Source organism: Equus asinus, chromosome 22, assembly GCF_041296235.1.
Source record: "Equus asinus isolate D_3611 breed Donkey chromosome 22, EquAss-T2T_v2, whole genome shotgun sequence".
NCBI classification, from domain to species: Eukaryota; Metazoa; Chordata; class Mammalia; order Perissodactyla; family Equidae; genus Equus; species Equus asinus.
In genome coordinates this window covers 13,713,565-13,730,809 of record NC_091811.1, presented here as the reverse complement: position 1 = coordinate 13,730,809, position 17,245 = coordinate 13,713,565, and the positions used below count along the sequence as shown (strand labels likewise).

At 37.9% G+C, this 17,245-nt stretch overlaps 1 protein-coding gene across 16 annotated transcripts in view; it reads left to right on the top strand.

Moving 5' to 3' along the window:
- ERC1 (ELKS/RAB6-interacting/CAST family member 1) overlaps positions 1-17,245 on the top strand; it is a 526,143-nt gene that overhangs the window by 106,276 nt on the left and 402,622 nt on the right. For all 16 annotated transcript variants that reach the window (XR_011497049.1, XR_011497048.1, XM_070494769.1 and 13 more), the window contains 2 exons: positions 2,934-3,350; positions 14,026-14,100. Coding sequence is in view for 14 of the 16 variants with exons in the window: in XM_070494769.1 (XP_070350870.1) it covers positions 2,934-3,350; positions 14,026-14,100 (492 nt within the window). In the remaining 2 variants the exon portion in view is untranslated. The remainder of the gene's footprint in view (positions 1-2,933; positions 3,351-14,025; positions 14,101-17,245) is intronic.

Here is a 17,245-nt window from a genome sequence, read left to right as displayed (position 1 = left end):
TCCCCCATCTTTCCGCCCTTCCTAGTCCCTGGCAACCACTGTTCTACTTTCTATTTGTATAAATTTGACTGTTCTACATAGCTTATTTAAGTAGAATCATATAACATTTGTCTTTTGTGACAGGCTTATTTCATTTAGCGTAGTATCCTCAAGGTTCGTCCATATTGTTGCTTGTGTCAGAATTTCATTCCTTTTTATGGCTGAAATATATTGGTAGGCATTTTTAAAAAATTTAGTTTTTGAATGAGTAGTGCATCCACTTAGTTCAAATTCAAGAGGTAGGTTAGAAGGGAGGAAGATAGGAAGTGATTGCTAATGGGTATGGAATTTCTCTTAGGGGTGATGAAAGTGTTCTGGAATTAGTAGTGATTGATGTATAACTTTTAATATGCTCAAAACCATTGAATCGTACACTTTAAACAGGTGATCTTTATGGCATGGGAATTATATCTCAATAAAGCTGTTATTAAAAAACATTCCAATGTCAGTTATACCTTGGTTAAAAAAAATTTCAAGAAGAATAGAATAAATATATAATGTCTTCTTACAAGTTGTTTTTCAACCATTCCAGTTTTTTCTTTTTTTTACAAAAATAACCATTATTTCTTAACTTTCCAAAAATATTTTTATTTCTTATACATATTTTACTTTTCCTTTATAGTAAATAGTAAGTATTTATTGTTCTGTTCCTTTTAACAAAAATGGTAGCAAATTGAACACAGTATTCTGTACCCAAGCAGGCATCTCTGAAGTCTTTTTGTCTTACTTTTAGGTAAAAATGTCTTTTTTTTTTTTTTATTACAAAAGGGTTATTGACTTACTATAGGAGATTTGGACAGTATAAAAAATATGAAGAAAAATATAAAAGCAACCCATACCCAGAGATAGTCTTTGGTAATTGTTAAATCCTTTTAGACTTTGCATATATATACTTTTTCTTTTGGTGAAGAAGATTCACCCTGAGCTAACATCCATTGCCAATCCTCCTCTTTTTTTGCTCGAGGAAGATTAGCCCTGAGCTAACATCTGTGCCAGTCTTCCTCTGTTTTTTGTATGTGGGGTGCTGCCACAGCATGGCTGATGAGTGGAGTATATCTGTGCCTGGGATCCGAACCTGTTATCCCTGGCTGTCAAAGCAGAACGCACAGATCTTGAACCACTTGGCCATGGGGCTGGCCCCTATATACTCTTTTTTTTTTGGTGAGGGAAGTTGTCATTGAGCTAACATCTGTGTCAGTCTTCCTGTATTTTGTATGTGGGACACCACCACAGCATGGCTTGATGAGTGGTGTGTAGGTCCGCACCTGGAATCCGAACCTGTGAACCCTGGGCCACCAAAGTGGAGCTCGCAAACTTAACCACTAACCCACTGGGCTGGTCCCATGAATATACTCTTTTAAAAATCAGAATTTAGGTCATCCTGTACTGCTATTATGAGTCTGGTGTTTTTTACATTTAAAATAATACATTGTGACCATGGTTTTCATCAGTAAATATAAATGTACATTGTTGTATTTTATTGAGGCATAGTAATAAATTGTGTGGACATTTCTCAGTTACTTAACTCATCACCTGTTAATATCCATTTAGGTTGTTTCTAATTTTGTTACTAAGCAGTAATGAGTACCTTTGTATGTACATCTTTGTACACTTGCCAAATCATTTCTTTGAGATATTTACTATGTGTTATTTTCCATTCTGCCAAAATGTTTAAACAATGTATCTTTTAAAATATACATCACAAAGGTTTCCATGATATTATTAACTTTGTGAAAAGATGGTGCAGATGTTTATGTCCTCATTTTAAATATGAGGAATCTGAAACCCAGAAAGATGGCAGTGTCCCCCAAATTACATAGCTAGTTAGTGTGAGAGTTGGAACTACAGCTCTCATCTTCTGATTGTGAGTTGGTGTTCTTTCCACTGTGGCACACTGCCAGGCCTTGAATACCTTGATTACAAAGAGTGATCTTTTATTATTGCTTCTTCGTTTCTAAAAATATGATTCTTGATGTAATATCCTTTTAGATTCTTTGAATAATGTGCTGGAATGTATCCGTTCAGATTAAAGGTTCATATACTTTCATTAGGGGTACAGGCTAAAGATATATCCTCTGACACATTTTAGTAGTTTATCTGCATTAACATCTTCATTTAATTACTCACCTATATTGTTATCTTCCCCTGTCTAAAAAACTCACATAGTCTCAGTTGTTGTTTTTTTTAAAGCTTCAAGTTATGTTATTACCTTTGGGTAGTACTAGTTTCATTGAGCTAGGAGAATTGCTTTGATTTGAATGACAGCTCCATCACTTACTGGATGATCTTGGGCAAATTCCTTAAATCTCTGTAAGCCTAGTGTCATCATCAATAAAATTGAAATAATAGTACATGTGTCATAGTGAGGATTAAATGAATTAACACATAAAAAGTGCTTCACACAATCTGGCTGGTAGAAACTACTTGTTAAATGATAGTATTTATTATTTAATGTGTAAATTTAATTGTAAAATACTTAAGTCATTTGTGTTTTGATACCCTTTGTGATATCCTCTGGTGAGATTTTTTTGTTTGTGTTCATATTCCTGTAGATTTCCCCTGTCTTTCCTTTCCCTTCACCTTCAGTTCTGTGTTGTACCTTCTATTAATTTTGAACAGTGTCTTTATTTTGTCATGGCTTATGCAAAGTGAGGAGCTGCCATACTTATCTTGTTTCCTGTTGGGAATAAACACAAATTAAATTACTCACTTTTTACAGATTATCTCAATCGTTTTTTAAGACAATGTGAAAAAGAATGATGTGAATCCTGATATGCTAAATGCAGGGTTCTTGAGAGTCCTGGTAGCTACTTTCTGACTCCCCTCAATCTGCTTGTTTTTGCTGCTGGAGGAGAAAAGCTGAGTTGGAGTTTTCTTTTTTGTCTTTGTTCTAGCACATGCAGATGACAATCCAGGCTCTCCAGGATGAATTGCGAATCCAGAGGGACCTGAACCAGCTGTTTCAGCAAGATAGTAGCAGTAGGGCTGGTGAACCTTGTGTGGCAGAGCTGACGGAGGAGAACTTTCAGAGGCTGCATGCTGAGCATGAGCGCCAGGCCAAAGAGCTATTCCTTCTTCGAAAGACTCTGGAGGAAATGGAGCTACGTATTGAGACCCAGAAGCAAACCCTAAATGCTCGGGATGAATCCATCAAGAAGCTTCTGGAGATGTTGCAGAGCAAAGGACTTTCTGCTAAGGCTACCGAGGAAGACCATGAGAGAACAAGACGACTGGCGGAGGCGGAGATGCACGTCCACCACCTGGAAAGCCTTTTGGAGCAGAAGGAAAAAGAAAACAACATGTTGAGAGAGGTCAGTGACCACTTTTTCAGTTGTTATGACTTAGTGATTGTCGTTCTTTTCCCTGCTTAATCAGCATCTTGGCCTAGACAAATTTATATGCTCTACTGAGCTAGTGGAAGGGAATTTCTTCTTTGGTATTTAAGTGCTTCACTGATTTCTATTCTGATTTGCTCTCTTGTGTGAGATGATGTTGACTAGTATATATACTGGCTTGATAACTTTCTTGGTCTTTTTTTTTTCCCCTCCTGGTTTCTGCAGACTCATTTTCTTGCTAAAGGGGCACAGAATTTCCTTGGTTACTCACCTCTTGATTTCTTCTTACTGACACATGTAACAAAACCAGAATCAAAGTAGCTAACTATTGCTCAATTTTAAAATATTAGTAAGAGAAAGTAAGCAGTTACCTCAGTTGAGGTGTGCTTATAAAGTTCTTGGCAGCAATAATGGATGTTTTCCCTGTGGTTTCCATGGAAACTGTTGCCTTGCTGTAAAAGGTATGTGATAAAAATCATTTGCTCTCATGGAGGCACAATGAGAAAGAATGATATGGAGACGCGCTGTCACTTATTTTTTAGAGAGGAAACTCAGACTTTAGCTGACAACTGTGACTATTGGTAATTTTTCACTTTTCTAAGTAATGCTTCATTTTAAGAAAACATAAATGAAGACTTCATCTTACATTGAATTAAAAAAATAAACAGCTATAATTCTTTATATGTGGTCAGAGACTTCAGACAACTTTCACATTTGGATAGGGAAAAAAACAATCTCAGAACTGTGTTGGTGCCAGTCTGAGTAATTCCTTTTTAAATGAAATGTGAAGAAGGAGGTTAAACAAATGGAATGTTCCCAAAACAGCAAAACAGCAACTTAAGAATACTTAAATTCGTAATTTGTTCCGTAATTTCTCCTCTTGTAAAAAATCTGAAATATTTATTTACAGTGAGGACATTTTTATTTTTCAAGAGAAATCCAATGTTTTTTAAAAACATGATTTTATTACACAGTAAATCCATTGTAGTTTATCTTAGTAAAATTAGAAAATAGATTAGCAAAAACTTAAAATCCAAGGTATCATTGTCTAGTTAAGATTATTAATTTTTGTTATATATGTGTTTCCAGTGATTTTTATTATGTGTACATTCTTTCATTATTTCTATATTTGTTTCCCTTAAAAAGATATAATACTGTGTTGTCTAATATAACTTTCTGTGTTGAGGAAATATTCTGTATTTGCTCTGTCCAATATGGTAGCCACTATCCATTAGCCACATGTGACTTTTGAGCAATTGAAATGTGCCTAGTGACTGAGGAACTGAATTTTAAATTTCATTTAAATATAACTAATTTAAAATTAAATTTAATTAAATTAACTAAATATCTACATGCAGCTAGTGGCTACTGTATTAGATAGTACAACTATGAATAATATAATGTTACCTACTTTTCTTAATAATTGTCTTGGCCATTAGACAAAGATAAATTTCTTTGTCAGTATATGTAGAGTTTCGTAATTTCAAATGAATTTATAATGTTCCATTGCCTTTATTTGAATATCTCTTACTGTTGAAAATTTAGACTAGTATTTTTCAGTATTATAAAACTGTCCTGCATTGAATATCCTTAATCGTATATTTCTGTATATTAATTTTTTTCTTTAGGATGCAATCCTAGAAATGAATTTGCTCAGTTAGAGGGTGTGTACATTTTAGAAACTTGGAATAATTTTGTCTTCCAGAGTGATTGGACCAGTTTATCCTGCCAGTAGCATATACTGTATTCTTATGAATAATCTGCAGCTAAGGATGTGTTATGCTCTTCAAATTACCAGGCTGTACTGTTTTAGGGAATTTTCTATAAACTATCTTATAGGCACATTTGGATTTCCTTCAGTTTACTTTAAAGACTTTATATTTTAATGAGATAACCCAGAGCCTAGCCATAGAACATTGTAAGAGAACCTGTTGTAATCTCAAACGGCATGCCACATGGAAACTATACCAGCAGCATGATGAGCTTTCATTCTTATGTTTTTACTGGTTCTGTTCTGAATATTTCAACCTGTGCCCATTTATTTTTGAGTTTTGGAGTTAATAAATGGTGAATAGTTAAGGATTTTGAAAAGTCACAGTGTTATTCTGGCAGAGAACAGAAATATGGTGAGTTTGAAAAAATGGTAGAAAAAAATACAAATTTAAGAGTGATTTTCAAATAACAAGCTCTATGAATATCACGTCCCATTTAGGTATATAAAGAGGAAAGAAATATAGGCTTTGTCAATATGCCAACGTACACTTCCAGTTGCCATTAGTAAGATAGCATCATCTTCTAGAAAACACAGTCATACGAATTAAAATTATTTAAAAGAAAGTGGCTTAAGAAAAAAAAAAAAAAGAGGCTGGTCCTGTGGCCGAGTAGTTAAGTTCGTGCACTCCGCTTCGGTGGCCCAGGGTTTTGCCGGTTTGGATCCTGGGCACAGACATGGCACTGCTCGTCAGGCCATGCTGAGGCCGCATCCCACATGCCACAGCTAGAAGGACCCACAACTAAAAATACAGCTGTGTACCAGGGGGCTTTGGGGAGAAAAAGGAAAAATAAAATCTTTAAAAAAAGAAAAGCAATGGGAATGATTGCTTCAGTAGCATATGTTTAGATTGCTTGTTTTCCTTTCTGTTTCTTCTTCTTACCTTCAAGAGTTAGCTCAAATTTCAGTTCTTCTGTGAAGACTTCCTTGTGCAGTTCTATACATATATGTAGGTGAACCAGTAATATTATAGTACACCAACATGGCTGTTTTCTTCATCGTTCACTTAATTTTTTGCATCGAGGATATATGCTTTTTTTTTTTAATTGAGGTTATGATAGTTTACAACATTGTAAAATTTCAGTTGTACGTTATTATTTGTCAGTCATCTTATAGGTGTGCCCCTTCATCCTTTGTGCTCACCCCATACCCCTTCCCCCTGGTAACCACTAATCTGTTCTCTTTGTCCATGTGTTTATTTTCCACATAGGAGTGTAATCATACAGAGTTTGTCTTTCTCTATCTGGCTTATTTCACTTAACATAGTACCCTCAAGGTCCATCTGTGTTATTGTAAATGGGACGATTTTGTAATTTTTTATGGCTGAGTAGTATTTCATTGTATATGTACACCACATCTTCTTTATCCAGTCATCAGTGGTGGGCACTTGGGTTGCTTCCACATCCTGGCTATTGTTAATAATGCTGCAGTGAACACAGGGGTGCATAAGTTTCTTTGAATTGCTGATTTCAAGTTCTTTGGATAGATACCCAGTAGTGGGATAACTGGGTCATAGGGTATTTCTATTTTTAATTTTTTGAGGAGTCTCCATACTGTTTTCCATAGTGGCTGCACTAGTTTGCACTCCCACCAGCAGTGTATGAGGGTTCCCTTTTCTCCACATCCTCTCCCACATTTGTTACTTTTTTTCTTGGCAATTATAGCCATTCTAATGGGTGTAAGGTGATATCTTAGTGTAGTTTTGATATGCATTTCCCTGATGATCAGTGATGATGAGCATGTTTTCATGTGCCTCTTGGCCAAGGGATATATGCTTTTTTATCTTTATATTGGCAGTGTCTAACAAATATATAGTGGCTACTCAAGAATTGTTAGTTGAATAAGTTGAAATGTAGGTAAAGAAATTTAAACCTGTAGCTTACAGAAAGAAGGATAGCCTTTCCAGTTCTTTTTTTTCCAATGTGACCACTGGATACTAAAACCTGATAAGATTAGAAAACAAACTGAACCCCCAAACCAGTTTTGCTTATAAGTTTAGATACAGAAATTATAAATAAAATATTAGCAGATAGAATCAGCATTATGATAAAAGGATAATACTCTGACCAAAAGGAGTTTATTCCATGAATACCAGAATGGCTCAATATATCATACCCAATTATAATTTTTAATAGATAAAAGAAAAAGAGAACCTTGTGGTATTTGATAGCTGTCTCAAAGACATTAGATAAAATGTTACAGACATTTCGATTGAAAACTAACCCAAGTGAACTAAAAATAAGAATTGAATGATACTTTCATAGCATGATTTAGTTAAATAATAACACAATGTATATTATAAACATATTTCAAACTAGTAGCCAGCATCATGCTTACTGTGACATACTAGACACACCCATTGAAGTTATGAAGAGGTCAAAGATGGTTGTGGTCATCAGTGTTTAGCATTATTCTGGAAGTGTTAGGCAGTGCAATTAGGTGAGAAAATGGATCAAATAATACCAGTAAAGGTAGTAGAAAGGACAGGGCTAATTTTTTTTTACAGTGTAGATGGGAACATTAATATAAAGATGTCACTTACCCCAAATCTATAAATTTAGTGTAATCCCAATGGGAATATTCTTGAAGCATGCCCAAGTAATGTTGGAGTTTATTTGCAAGAACAGTGCAGAAGCGCTTGCTGAGGCAGGTCATGGTATGTGTGCTTTAAACCCAGTGATATTAAAATGCGTGCTTCTGGCCCAACAACATAGAGCTACATCAGTGGAACAGAATAGAATCCAGAAATAATAGAGTTTTAAGTATATGCTGAATGTTTTGGAATAATGGCCATCCATTTGGAAAACACTTATGTAGTTACATCAAATTAAATTCCAGTTGAAGTAAAGAACTACTTTTTAAAAGATAAAAACACTAGAAGAAAAGGTAAGTAAAAAGCTTTTAATATAATCTTGAGATAGAAGAGATCTTTCATTATCATAGCAAGAACCTTAAAGAATTAAATTAATGTATGTTCGAAAATATAGTTAAAAGTTAAGATGATAATTTGGAGTAAAGCTTTGTAACATGTGGTTAGACTAATACATAAAGATTGTTTCCAAAACAGCAAGAACTAGAGGCCCTTGGTACCACCTTTCCTTTCTCACTTATTCAACAAATATCTACTGAGCCTCTAATATGTATTTGATCCTGGGATAGGCACTGGGCATACATTTTTCTTGTCAGAGCATACGGTCTGTGCCCTCCTGGGACTTAAAAATCTGATGGGAGACAGTAAGGACTGTGACATTTACTGTGAGTGAAGTGTGAGGAGTTTTTGGGGGTTTCAAGCATGTTTTTGACTTGGAATTTAAAAAGAACACTCAAGGGGCTGGCCCCGTGGCCGAGTGGTTAAGTTCGCGTGCTCTGCTTCAGCGGCCCAGATCCTGGGCGTGGACGTGGCACTGCTCAACAGGCCATGCTGAGGCGGCATCCCACAAAGCTCAACTAGAAGGACTCACAACTAAAATAAACAACTATATACTGAGTCGGGGAGGGGAGATTTGGGGAGAAAAAGCAGGAAAAAGAAAAGATTGGCAACAGTTGTTAGCTCAGGTGCCAATCTTTGGGGGGGGGGAGGGAGAACACTAGCTGCTTTATTGTAAATAGGGAGATTGACTTTGGGAGACTGTCGCTGTAATCCAGACAAGAGACAGTGGTGGCTCAGATCAGCGTGGCAGTGGAGGTAGTAAGACACTGTCAGTTTCTGGAGACATTTTGAAAATGGGAACAATAGAATTTCCTGATGGCTTGGATGTAGACGTAAGAAAAAAGACTCACCTTTTTGGCCCAAAAAACTGTGTGGACCCATACCATTAATCATGATGGGATAGGTGAAGCAAATTGAGGGGAAGATTAGGAGTTCCACTTTGGACATATTAACAGTGTGATATCAGATATACACATGGACATGCTATGAAGGCAATGTGTGGATTTCAGCAAGAGGTAAAATTTTGGAGTTATCATTATATGGATGGTATTGAAGGTTATGAGACTGGATGAGAACACTAAGGGAATGAGTGTAGGTGGAGAAAAGAAGACGACAAAGGACTGATGCCTTGGCCACTCCTAGGGAGTTGGGCAGAAAAGGAACCAGTTAGGTAGGAGGAAAAACTTAAGTGTCATGTCTTGGAAGCCAAAGGAAGATAGTTTAATAAAGAAGAGGGATTGAGCAACTATGTCAAATGCTGCTCATAGATCAAGTAAGATGAGGACTAAGAATGAATCATGGGTTTTAGCAACGTGGACGTCATTGGTGACCCTGATGCATTGTTTAGGTGATTGTTTGATTAAAATCCATTTTTCCTGGTAGACTAAAAATTCCATGATAAAAGGGACCAAATTTGTTATTTCTCACCATTATATCTCTAAAACTTAGCATAGTTCCTGGCATAAGTAAATGAGTAAATGCTAGGTCCCAGAATCTTTGGGAGGGCTGGAGAACTGGGTTCAGAAGTTATGTAGCCAAAAACAGTGGCCCCAGTCAGTCATGCTCCTTTACTGATTTGGTGAAAGGTGCTGCTGTTGGTGCAGGTGCAACAGCTCCTTCTACTGACAGCACTGACACTGCTCACTCACACCAGAGCCTCTGCCATTCCCGAGTCTGGAAGCTTGAGGTAGCTGCTGCCTCTGCCACTTAGTTCCAGAATTATCTCTCAATGTTCACGTCCCTGCTTCTTCATGTTATGAGATTTTAATTCAAAGTAAGTGGTGTATGTGTCTGATCGAAGTGTTGAGGTCATGTGTCTGGGCTTTAACTGCAAGAAAGGATGGGAAAACAAGTGTGTGACATTTTTAGCTTTTATTGTGGGAGGTAGACTCTGTCTTAAAATACGGAGTCCCCAGACATAGAAGGGAGATCAGATATGACAAGAAAGGGTGATAGAGATCCACTGTAGGGCTAGAGAAATAGATTTTGCAGGTTATCCATGGCAAGGTAATAGTTGAATCTGTGGGATTGGAGAAGGGCTGCCTTGGATAGTTGTGTGCAGGTTGTTCACCAGACAAGAGTTTCCTGCTGGTGCAGCAAGTTGGGCCTAAAACTTGACCCACGCTTCATGGTGAGGTTGCATCTACCCCAGAAAGGTTACTTTTTCCTAATTCAAATTAAATTACTCTGTGGGCTACTGAAGGCCCTTGATTGGAGCTATAGAATTGAGAAGAGTTCTAAAGCAGGAATTTAGAAAATGTTTGTCTGTGGGTAAGATAAGGGAAAGGGCAGAGAATAAGCATTAAGAGCTAGGATAAGCCTTTTTTTTTTTTTTTTTTTTTGAGGAAGACTACCCCCGAGCCAACTACTGCCAATCCTCCTCCTTTTGCTGAGGAAGACTGGCCCTGAGCCAACATCCATGCCCATCCTGCTCCACCCCATATGTGGGATGCCTACCACAGCATGGCTTTTGCCAAGTAGTGCCATGTCTGCACCTGGGATCCTAACTGGCAAACCCTGGGCTGCCGAGAAGCAGAACGTGTGTACCTAACTGCTGCACCACCAGGCCAGCCCTGGCACAATTCTTTAATGGAAGCCAGTTGAAAAATTGAAAGATGTTCCTCCCTTAACTCTCTTTATGGTTAAAAAAAAGGTCAGGGGTTGGCCCGGTGGCCTAGTGGTTAAGTTTTCATGCTCTGCTTCAGTAGCCTGGGGTTCACAGGTTCAGATCCCAGGCGCGAACCTAGCACCACTCATCAAGCCATGCTGTGGCAACATCCCACATAAAATAGAGGAAGATTACCACAGATGTTAGCTCAGTGACAATCTTCCTCAAGCAAAAAGAGGAAGATTGGCAACAGATGTTAGCTCAGGGCCAATCTTCCCCACCAAACAACAACAACAAAAAAGTCAGCTACTAGATGGAGTTCAGACAGGATGTGAACTGACAACAGCTGTTAGATTTAGAAACAAGGAGGTCCTTTATTTGATAGTGTAGAGAGAGTTGTCCAGTAGAGAGGTGAAGATGGAAACTAGCTGATAATTTATTCATTTATACACTCATTTCTTCATCCGATGAAAGAATGCATGTGGAGGAGAAATAATTTGTTTTTGGTGAGGAAGATTGGTCCTGAGCTAGTGTCTCTTGCCAATCCTCCTCTTTTTGCTTTAGGAAGATTGTTGCTGAGCTAACATCTGTGCCAGTCTTCCTCTATTTTGTATGTGGGACGCCACCACAACATGGCCTGATGAGTGATGCATATGCCTGTGTCAAGGATCTGAACCTGTGAACCCTGGGCTGCCGAAACAGTGTGCAAACTTAACTACCACGCAACTGAGCTGGCTCCGAGAAATAATTTTTAATGATATTCACATGTCAGACAGTGTCTGAGGAATACAAAAGACAGTTTTGCCCTTAAAGAGTTCACGGTCTGGTATGTTAGAGAAGAAAATTATTCCAAATACAATGTTGTAAGTGGTAAAGGAGGGCTATGTAGCATCCTGTATGAGAAATAAGAGGAGCTGCACATAATTCAGCACAGGAGTAGGAAGAGTTAAAAGATGCCCTCTTTAGTTAATTCTTGAAAGTTTGGTAGCCGTTCTTTTTTCATTCATTCAGTGTTCATTCTTTATTAAGCACTTACCAGTATTGCAGCTACAGTTCTAGGCACTTTGGATTCAGCAGCGAATGAAAAAAAGACTTTGTGGAGTATGCATTCTTATAGAGGGAAATAGAAAATAAATGACACACATAACAAGTATAATATGTTAGAGGATGAGTGCTGTAGGAAAAAGGAGAAGTAAAGTAAGGACAAAAAAATGGGAAAGGACACATGGCTTCTTTTTGGTCAGTTTTAAGTTTTAAAATAGGATAGGTTACACTGAGAACATTAAAGATTAATTTTTTATGAAAAATTTCAAACCTGCACAAAAGTAGTCAGAATAGTATGATGAATCTTCATGTATCACTCAGAGCAGTTAGCAAAATTTTGCCACATTTTACTTGATGTGTATTTTTTGTCTTTTTTTCTTCACAGAAGATTTTAAAGCAAATTCCTGATACAATGTAATTTACCTCTACAGACTTCAGTATGTGTCCCTAAAACATATGGATGTTTTCTTGCATAACTGCAATGTGGTTATCACGACCAATAACCCTAATAATACAGAAGAGACATTAGGGCCCAGACTTGAAGGAGATGAAGTCTTCTCCCCCACAAGCTGAGGAAAGAGAGCGTAGGCAACAAGAACATCTGATGTGAAGGTCCTGAGGACCTGGAGAATGCCTAGCATATTTGAGGAAGAACAAGGAATCCTCTGTGGCTGAAGCATAGTGATTGAGGGAGGAGAGTGCTAAGAGATGAGGTCTTGTAGGCTATGGAAGTGACTTTTGCTCTGGTTTGAATCAGATGGGGAGCCATGACAGGGTTTTGAGCAGAGGATCAAATTTATGTTTAAAAGGGTCATTCTGAGTGCTCTGTTGAGAGTAGACTATAGAAGAGCAAGATAAAAAGAGTGGAGAGACTAATTAGGAGGTTGTTGGATTAAAAGAATATTTTCATTAGTGGCTCATTCAAGGCGGTAGCAAAGGAGATGGCAATAAGTGCTTGGATTTTTGATATGTTTTGAAGGTAGAGTTAACTGAATTCCCTGATTGGCTGTGGCTTGAAAGAGAAAGGAAGGCATTATAGAAAGAAGACTCAGAATCTTGACCTCAATAACTGGGAGGGTGGAGCAGGTTTTGGGGCACCATCAAGAGTTTAGTCTTGGGCATGTAGAGTTTGAGGTGTTTGTTAAACATACAAGTGGGTTACCTAGTTGCATATTTAAGGCTGGAGTTATGGAACGAGGTAGCAGAAAGGGTGGTGTGTATTAATAACGATTTGCACCATAGTATCAGCAGCCAGATGGGGAGTGTGGATGTTCAGAAATTACTGGTGTTGAAACTGTTGACCGTTTATGATTTAGAACTTTTGTCAGTTCATTAGGACTGCTCTTTCAGGAAGAAATAACTCAGTGAAGTTTGCAGTTCTATTTTCTGTTTCTCTCAAACCATTCTTCCTGATCAGGCAAGAATGAGTAAATTAGGTGAAAGGTATAATTAAAGTATTATGCATTCCTTTTATTATGGCGAAGCACTGTTCAGATGGAAGTATTCATTGGTGTCTTCTCTAGGGTCACTAGAGGCTGTCCCAGGTACCTCAGAAGTACTGACTAACTCAGAGACATTTGCAAGTCTGACAAGAAGATAGCCTGAGGTGGTCTGGTAACTGCAGCGTGATCTTTGAAAACCCTAATTGTAATATTATTACCATCGCCTCCTTCCTTCTTAATCATGAACTCACTAAAATTGGGAGTAAAAAAATAGCTATGTTTTCTGACATTTTCTAAACATAAACTACTTAGGAAACTTGTTCAACGATCTTACCTTCTTTTTCTTTCTGCTCGTAGCCCCACTGGAGAGAGATTTTGCTCCTAGCTAGCTACGTGGTTGTTTCTTGAGGTGGATGCTATGGAAAGGATGTTGTCAACACAAATGCTTTCAGTCACTTTGGGTAATACAGACTGATTGCAACTCCTTTTATTTGTCCTTTTAAAAAGGGAATCCTTCTAATCCCCTTTTTGGATTGTTTGGAGTTCTGATTATATGTCTTGGAGTCATGTGGAAGATTGACTCACCAACAGTTTCACCTGCTGTAGCAGCTGGGGTCTGTGTGACTAATTTTAAATAACTAGGTGTTCAGAGATGGGGATGCTCCTGTGCCTCCTTAGCCTGAATGCAGTCTGCAGGTTCTCTGATCCACAGGAAAGGGTTGCGGTGTTTACAGGGCTGAGGTAGTCATCTTGCACACATCTACTCCCTCTTCCCTCCCCTCCCCTCCCTTTAAAAAAAAAAAAAGAAGAGAGTGAAAAGGAGGACATTTACTCTCTTTTTTGCTTCTCTTATATAGGAGATGCATCGGAGATTTGAGAATGCCCCTGATTCTGCCAAAACAAAAGCTCTGCAAACTGTTATTGAAATGAAGGTGAGTGGGAATCTAATAAAGACTCTTAGGAGTCAGTTTACACTTTCAAGTGATTGATCACACACTTTCGTGTGTGAGTTTTAGGAAGTGGTATGTAATAATATTTCATTCATTTTGTAGATTGAGAAGACGTAGTAAGACTTAATGAAAATGACACCTCAAAAGAACTTCAGTTTCATTTCCTTTTAGTTGTAGACCATAACTCAAATTGGACCAAAAAGGATTGTCCAGAATTTCTTTAAATCAGCTGTTCTTAGAACTTTTGATCTCAGAACCTCTTTATTCTCTTAAAATGATAGGCTCATTTCATTCATTTTTAAGAAAATGACTGCCAAATATCAAGTCTCAGTAACCACAGTTTGTCTGTCAGTTGTTCTTTCAAGTAAAGGTCATGTTCCATGAAAAAGTACCTAATTCAGGTTGCAGCTCAGAGAAGCACACAAATGCTATTCCTAGGGCAGCTGTCATACTTCAGTAGGCAGCAGGAGTGCCCAGCTCCTTCCCATTCCATTGCACAGAACAGTGAAAAGATGCATACTCAAGGGTTGAGATTGATAAAAAGTAATAAAGTAACCAAGGACATTCTTAAGTGAAGCAGTCTTTTAAAACTTTTCTTTTTTTTCCTGCAAGCGCCTGACATTGAAGAATACAGTGACTGCTTGTACAGTTTGGTGCCATTGCGTGTTGTCCTAAGGCACTAGCAGTTTTGCTCACCGTTGCTTTTATATCTTTAGTGCAAATGTTACAGTGGAGGAGTCAAGTAAAGTCATAGTATTATTATGAAAATAGTGTTGACTCTGCAGACTTCTTGAAAGGGTTTTTAGGAAGGGACACCCAGAGTTCCATGGACCATACTTTGAAAACCTCTGCTTTCAGTTAATGGACAGTTAGAAATCTTTAGGCTGTATGGTATGGTGATGGGTGGTTAAGGTTCTGCCTTCTGACTTCAATTTCCTGGATTTGAAATCTGGCTTTACTTAACTATATGATACAGAGCAAGTTATCTAACCTCTGTATGCCTCAATTTCTTTATCAAGAAATGGTGGTGATAATAGTACCTATCCTGTGGGTTATTTTGAGGTTGAAATTAGTTAAAATAAATACAGCCACTTTGAACAGAACCTGGCACATAGTAAACCTTCAGTCAATGTTAGCTGCTGCTGCTATTATTATTTTTATTAACAACATATTCTTTCTTACAAAAGCTAAAAGACTCTTACAGATAAGGCCCTCTCTCCCCCTCTAACTTCTTCATATCCCCTAAAAAGTTTGACACTGTGCATTGTGGGCCTTCATTTAATATTTGTTGATATGACAAGAATATTTAGTTTTTCTATATAAATAGTTTTATGTAAATAGATGCTTCTTATGTTCTCATAACTAGTCTCTTAATTTGGATAATTTCCTCTTAAAACTTTGTTTATATCATGTCTTTATTCTCATTGGGGAAAGAATTTACCAAATTCCAAATTAGTGGATTCTGGATTCTTTCTAGTTAGACAGTTAGTAATCTTGAACATAATCTTGTAAAGAGCCTTTAGAAAGGTTTAGTTGCATGTTGCCATTTCCTACAAGTTTATTTGTACATAATCTCTGTTGAAACCCAAGAATAAAACACAGGAATGTACCTATGTTCACAAAATTATTTTACTTGCTTTTTGACAGAATTAGAAAGTGTAATGGTATTAATTGGCAGTGGATCTATTTTAAGTTGTGTTAATCTTCAGCCATTCTGCTAAGAAGCAAGAGATTCTGAGATTCTGGTGGCTCAGTGGAGTCAGGTAGATATTATGCTGAAATTACGACTGAAATAGTTAAGATGCTGAGAGTGTGGCATGAGCTTGAGAGAGTTATGAAGATCTGGAGTGGTCTTTGGGGGGAAATGGGAAAGGAAGGTGACTGATAGACAATAAAAGAGCCCAGCAATCTTCAAGGTGATGTAATTTTCTTTTCTCTCTCCTCCTCTTCCTCCTCCTTTCCTTCTTCCTTTTCCTTCTCCTCCTCTTTCCCTTCCTTCTCCCACCTTCTTCTCTCCTTCCATCTTTTCCCTCTCTACCCTTCTTCCTCTCTGCTTCCTCCTACCTTCTCTAATTTTTTTTCTTTTTCCTTTAGCAGTGGAGGAGCAGGGAAGAATTACTGTACTGCTCTAGGGTTAGAGTTTTGCTGGGTAGATATAACAGAATTATTGGAATGCAAATGAATTGAGAGTGATGGTGAAAGAGTAGTTTGTGTGATAGGAAGGAAGAGAATTCAGAATGGACTGACAGTTTGGGAGAAAATGTAAAAGTCAGAGAAGTGGAGGTCTCTGTGAGGTTCAAGAAGAGCAGATAATGAGAGTGATGGTGTGGCAGTCCTGGGAAGAGAGTCCTGGGTGGTAATAGGATCCAGATGGTAGTCCTGTAAACTGGATAGCTAAAATGGACTAGAGGAAGAGGTCACTGGAATTAAGGATATCAGGGAATTTGGACATTGAAATCCTGGGGTGATGGCAAGAGTGGCATTTGTGAGCCAGGTGGCAGACTTCTTAAAATGGGCACTAGTGATTGGGAAGTCCCTAGATGGCAGCAGTGAGGAGGGTAAAATGAAAAGGAGCATGAACTTTAAATAAAGGGGAATAGTATTGAGGAATCGGGGGGATGCCCACTTTTCCCCTGCTCCCTTGTGGTGCTGGGGGATTAGTGACCTTTACTGGAGAGAGTTCAGGGAAATTATATCCTTCGGGAAAGCCAGGTTTTACTTGGGGTAGGGAGACAACTTTTGAAAAGAGGGTTTTGGAAATTTAACAGGGAGCAGAGAATTTTAGTAGGTTCAGTGGGATTGGTTGATTAATGATGGTAGACCCAGGGCTGGAGAAGTACAGACTAATAAGATGAAAAGGGATTTATTTACATAGTTATTACATACTCTAGGAATAAGAAACCTCCTTGGAAGGACTGTCCTCAAATAAACCCAGCCTGAGTACTGATTGAGTTGGTGCTAGAACTAGTTGAGCATATTAGGCTTTCATTTTCTTGCCTGATTTCAGAGAGTAGCCTTGCAGTTCTTTTGTTGGGTAGTCGGTGCCTGCCTCATGGCCTTCAGAGCTGCAGTTATGGTCCCTTTCTGGGTAGAAGCTTTTTGTGGTGCATGATTTGATCAAGGGTTA